Raw genomic sequence first — 5,583 nt, forward strand, 5'->3', positions numbered from 1 at the left:
GAGTTTTGATTTTTAACCATTTGTGATAAAAATCCCCAAAATTAATCTCAAAAAAAAAAAAAAATACACACACACACACACATTAGAATAATAATTTTAATCTATTAGTTAAATCATACAATTACTTGCTAATTTATTTACAATATAAAAATGCTGATGATATCTATAATATTTACAAATTTATTTATTTAAAACATTTAAATAAAATATAGCATGAAAATCATAATGCCTCATTTTAATATTGTTTTTTTTCAAAATAACATTTTTAGAACCAGTGGCATATATAGTAAGATATCACCATTATGTCGGCCGCAGACCTAAGTGTGTTTTCACATCTTTGACTTGTTCTCTTTTAATTCTTTAGCACGTTGTCTGCCTGCACTATAAATACACGCCCCGGGAGAGCCATCTTCCTCATAAACTCAGTAGCAACTTCTGCTTCCACCTTCCATTTTCTCACTTTCTCTCAAACCCACATACAAATGGCTTGCTCTTTCTCTCTAACCACCTCTTCTTCTTCTCTGTTCATTGCTCTGCTGTTAATATTATCAGCAGCAGCTTCAGCTCAGCTATCTCCAACATTTTACTCTACTTCCTGCCCAAACGCTCTCTCAACCATTAAAGCTGCTGTTCAATCCGCTGTAGCTAATGAGAAACGTATGGGGGCGTCGCTGCTCCGCCTTCATTTTCATGACTGCTTCGTCCAAGTACAGCTTTAATCAACTATTTCATCACTAATTCATTAAGCTCTTAATTAATTTATGTTAATATAATTGCGCATTTTCATAAATATATTCATTCGAAGAAAATATTTTATTTGCATTATCATCATATTATTTAGAGTCTGTATAGTGGAATATAACATATTAAATAATTAAGCTTACTTTGAATAGCTCTCCTTGTTCTCTAATAATGCAGGATTGTTTAACCTGCTCACCTAATAAATTAAAAATAATCAATATATTGACAACATTGAATTTATTAACATTATTAAACTAATGATGATTTATATGATAATTATACTAATAAAATGGGGGTAAATGAACAGGGTTGCGATGGCTCTGTCTTGCTGGATGACACATCCTCGTTTACCGGAGAGAAGACTGCGGGACCAAATCAGAACTCAATTAGGGGATTCGATGTGGTCGATAATATAAAGAAACAGGTTGAAGCTATCTGCAATCAGCCCGTCTCATGTGCTGATTTTTTAGCCGTTGCGGCTCGTGACTCCGTTGTTGCGGTAAGATAATATCTATTACTAATATATTATTTAGTGTTAGGGTGAATTTTGTAAATAAATAATTTATTTTTGTAAAATTATATGTGAAAGTCTCATGCTGAAGATAATACCTTTAACACTTAAGTCAAATTAAAGTTATTCCAACAAGTGCCTTTGCCGCATTTGTAGTGGTTAGGCATATTTCACGCGGCTAACAAATTAAATAAAGTAGAAGACTATGAAATTGGAGATATTAGATGTAACAAAAGTCTTCTAGAGGAGGAGGGTGTCAAGCACAAGCTAGTAATATATTTGTGTGACTGCACTTTATAATATTCATTTTTAATAATTAATTAAGTTTAATTTCAATAATTTTCTAGCCAATTAAAATATAATATTTTAGTTATGTATAAAGTAGAACTTCTTTTTATCTATTGGGGCTTTTACCTGCATATCACAGAAGTCTTACGTTTTTATATATCTAACATCAAAACTTTCATATTTGCATGCATATAACATCAAAAACATAACTATTACAATTTAAAAATAAAATACAACTACTGATGTATATCTTTATGACACCAAAGCGTCGAAAACATAATTAAACAGAAAAAAAATTCATGTTAGATGTGTAAATGCATAAGCATTGTGTGGTATGCATGCAACTTATTTATTCACTAAATAGGACAATCTCAAATATGTTAAAATAAAAAATAAAAATTCCTTACAAAAATTTTTATTAAAATAAAAAATAAAAAAAAAAATTATATATTTAAATACAATTTCCTACAAAATTTTTAAATATATACCTAAGAGTTTCTTTGTATTCAAAAATATTGCAGCTTGGTGGGCCATCATGGACAGTGCAACTTGGGAGACGAGATTCAACCACAGCAAGCTTGAGCCAAGCCAACAGTGACATTCCCAGCCCAAATTCAAACCTCAGTGCTCTAATTTCATCATTCTCCAAGAAAGGCCTCTCCACAAATGACATGGTTGCCCTTTCTGGTATTTGAAAGCCTTCAAAATCTTAACAAACATAATAAACTTATTTCTAAACTCAAAGAACAATTTTACTATCTATAATTGCTTTGTAACTGCTACACTTGACCATAATATTCATTATGTGTATAGGTGCTCACACAATTGGTCAAGCAAGATGCACTGTATTTCGAACTCGTATCTACAACGAAACTAACATTGACGCCTCCTTTGCAACCTCTGTGAAAAGCAATTGTCCAAGCACTGGTGGAGACAACAATCTCTCTCCTCTTGATCTGCAGACTCCCACAACATTCGATAAAAATTATTATAATAATTTGGTGAACAAAAAGGGATTGATGCATTTTGACCAACAACTCTTTAATGGGGGATCTACAGATTCTTTGGTGAACACTTATAGCATGAATCCTTCAAGGTTCTATAGCGACTTTGTGACCGCAATTGTGAAGATGGGAAATATCAGTCCTCTCACAGGAAGCCAGGGGCAAATCAGACTCAACTGTAGGAAGACTAATTAAGAATACCTTAAGCTATGTTTTCAAGTGAGCCTGACATTTTATAGAAAGTATATGTTGTTCTTTTGAAACCAAAATTCTAGTTTTTAAAGTTACGTATTCATCTTTTCGAAAGCCATACATAGCCTTCAAGATGTATTCCTCTCATTTTGTTGTGCTACCTAGCAAGGGCTAATGTAGCAAGTTGTGTACTTCCTTAACATGCAAGGAATAAACTAAGGTGTTTTTTTGCAACAACTAGCTACAAGTTTAGATACATGAAGAACTTTTACTCATGAATAAAAATCCACAATAAATAAAAATTATTAATAAAAAATTTTAACTGAAATGTCATTTAAATGAGAGCTCGTAAGCTAAAAAAAGTGCAAGAGAACACATTCTATTAATAGAAAATTGCTATAAGGTTGAGCACCAAAGAATTAGGGCTTTAAACCATCTCCAACAAGCACTGTAAGATCAAGGTGATACTTCTAAATGTGGCAAAAAATATAACAGAAGGATTCAATGACAACAGCTTCAAGAACTATGTTACAACAAATACTTATAAATTTAGAATGCAAACAGTACTTATTGGTAGAATTTCAAAGGAAGCGTTTTGGTTTGGGCTTCTTAAGATATTTATTTTTGCCTTCCACCTTTTAAGTAGGAAAGCCATTATTGAGTTCAAAATTATTCAGAGGATTGAACATATGCATCAATAGCCATGCAAAAAACCTATCTCCACATTAAATACCTGACGCATTACTTCATTTAAATCAACACATGTTGAAACAACATGAAGCACTGCCGACAAATGCTAAAAGGTTGGATGCTAATAAAATTCATCAGATATCAATAATAGGATTATATTGGGAAAGAAGATGGCAAATAGGCATGAACTCAATAACTAAGGTGTTATAAATATATGTCAATTTATTTTCATAGAAGTTTCTCTTAATAAACAGTTATATTATTTAAATTTTGAAAAAATAAAACTCAAAATATTAAATTTTGTGAATGGGACGGTGGCACATATCTCGTATTTATTATGAATATACAAATCTCTATCTAAATGCGACGACGTTTTCGCTCAAGTTGAGAGCGGACTACCGCTTGTTGCTTGATGACTAATTTTTCTAATTGATTGATGACTAATGCAATCATTAGAGGAATTCATATTATTTTCGACGGTTAAAAACCTTTAATAAATATAAGAAAATTTGTCAGTTAAAAATAAACGAGCAATTTACTGATTATCAAAAGAGTGTTGCTTTTTAGCTTGTTAGTATTATAAGGAAGGAAGGTATTTCCCATGGCTTTTATCGTCCGGTGGCTAACTCGTGGGTTCATGTTGAAGCTTAACTATCAGTTAGCGCTTGGTTTGATACAAACCAAAATGCTATAACACATCGATGATACATGCAAGTAAACATGTCGTTCAAGTAATATATGAAATGGAGTTCTTGGGTCGTTCCCACGAGGAAAGAGCAAACTCCCCAAAGTCAGGAATAGTTATTGTTTAATGTTTTGAATCTAGTATAAAGGTGCAAAGTTCTATGATTTTAAAAAGTCAATAATCCTATTTTGAAAAGTCAATAACCCTCTGGGTCCGACGGCACTTTCTTCGAAAGAATGGTATGTCATTGTGCGGGTTTCTACTCATCGACTTTACGCTTTACGTGTCGACCCTAGGGTCCAGGCGGCCCTTCCTACTAGGTGCCACGATACTACTTTGCTTAGGCGCCACAACACTACTTTGCTCCAATTAGAAATGTTTCAAGCAGTGTTCGATCTCCTTCCCTAAATCCTGCAACACAACACCAAAACATTTCTCAAAGCCTAATTTAAAACATACAAAATGGGATAAATAAAGTACAAAATAAACATAATTTATACACATGTCAGAGTCTCAACACAACCAACTAAAATGCCAAAAATCCAAGTCCAATACAAGGATCCACAGAGTTAAACAACATAAAGGTTCAATCAAAATAATAAAAAGAAAAAAAACAGTAACATAACTAAAATCGTATCGTCTTAAAAATCAAGCATCTCTGCCCTCTGCATTGTCATCATCATCATCATCTTCCTCCATCATCTCAACAGTATCTCCATAAAAATAAAAAGTTGTCACATTGGGATGCTGAATATCATTATGGCCCTACTGTGTATGGTTTGATTATCACTATTAAAGCCTCAATGACTTGCACCTGATAGTGATATTGGCATTGGTGTTGATCAATGTAGAAATCTCCTTTGAATATCTTAAAAAGCAAAAATAAGAATGTCCTGCCAATCTATCTAATATTTGATCAACTTCCTATAGTCAATACGAATCCTTCATTCAATGACATTTTAAGTGGATATAAGTTCTTTCTTTTCATTCTCCACTGTAATCACTTCTCCTTTCATGGGAATACGACAGATAGGGCTTATCCATACACTGTCAGATATGATATATATAATTCCTTCATCCATCCATCTCATAATCTCCTTCTTCACTACTTTCTTCATCATTGGGTTAAATCTCCTTTGAGGATCAACTTTTTACTCACAATTATCTTCTATCAAAATTTTATTATCTAATAAGGAACGTTTGGTTCATTAACTTTGTTTCTTGTACATCACTTAGTTTAACGGAAATAATTATGGGTGAAGTTAAAAATTCTCTTAAAATCACATACTTTAGGGGGAGGATCTTAAGTTTTAATTTAGAAGCCTCAACTATACATGGAACTAAAGGCTTAAGAATTGCTACGGTAGCTAAAATCTCAAATTTATCACTAGTCACTCTAGGGATTGCGTCCAAATCCGAAAAAATCATTTATGAAAACCTCAATCCCCTTCTCTATAATATATATATATATA

General features: G+C 32.5%; 1 protein-coding gene across 1 annotated transcript; it reads left to right on the forward strand.

The window, feature by feature from the left end:
• Positions 1–433: 433 nt before the first annotated feature.
• LOC110028438 (cationic peroxidase 1-like) lies at positions 434–2,967 on the forward strand. The gene is made up of 4 exons (XM_020730279.1): positions 434–707; positions 1,049–1,240; positions 2,062–2,227; positions 2,354–2,967. Exons 1-4 carry the CDS (start codon positions 483–485, stop codon positions 2,737–2,739), a joined length of 969 nt encoding a protein of 322 aa, XP_020585938.1. The 5' UTR covers positions 434–482; the 3' UTR covers positions 2,740–2,967.
• Positions 2,968–5,583: the final 2,616 nt, after the last annotated feature.

This window comes from Phalaenopsis equestris, unplaced genomic scaffold, assembly GCF_001263595.1.
Source record: "Phalaenopsis equestris unplaced genomic scaffold, ASM126359v1 Scaffold000511, whole genome shotgun sequence".
Taxonomy (NCBI): Eukaryota; Viridiplantae; Streptophyta; class Magnoliopsida; order Asparagales; family Orchidaceae; genus Phalaenopsis; species Phalaenopsis equestris.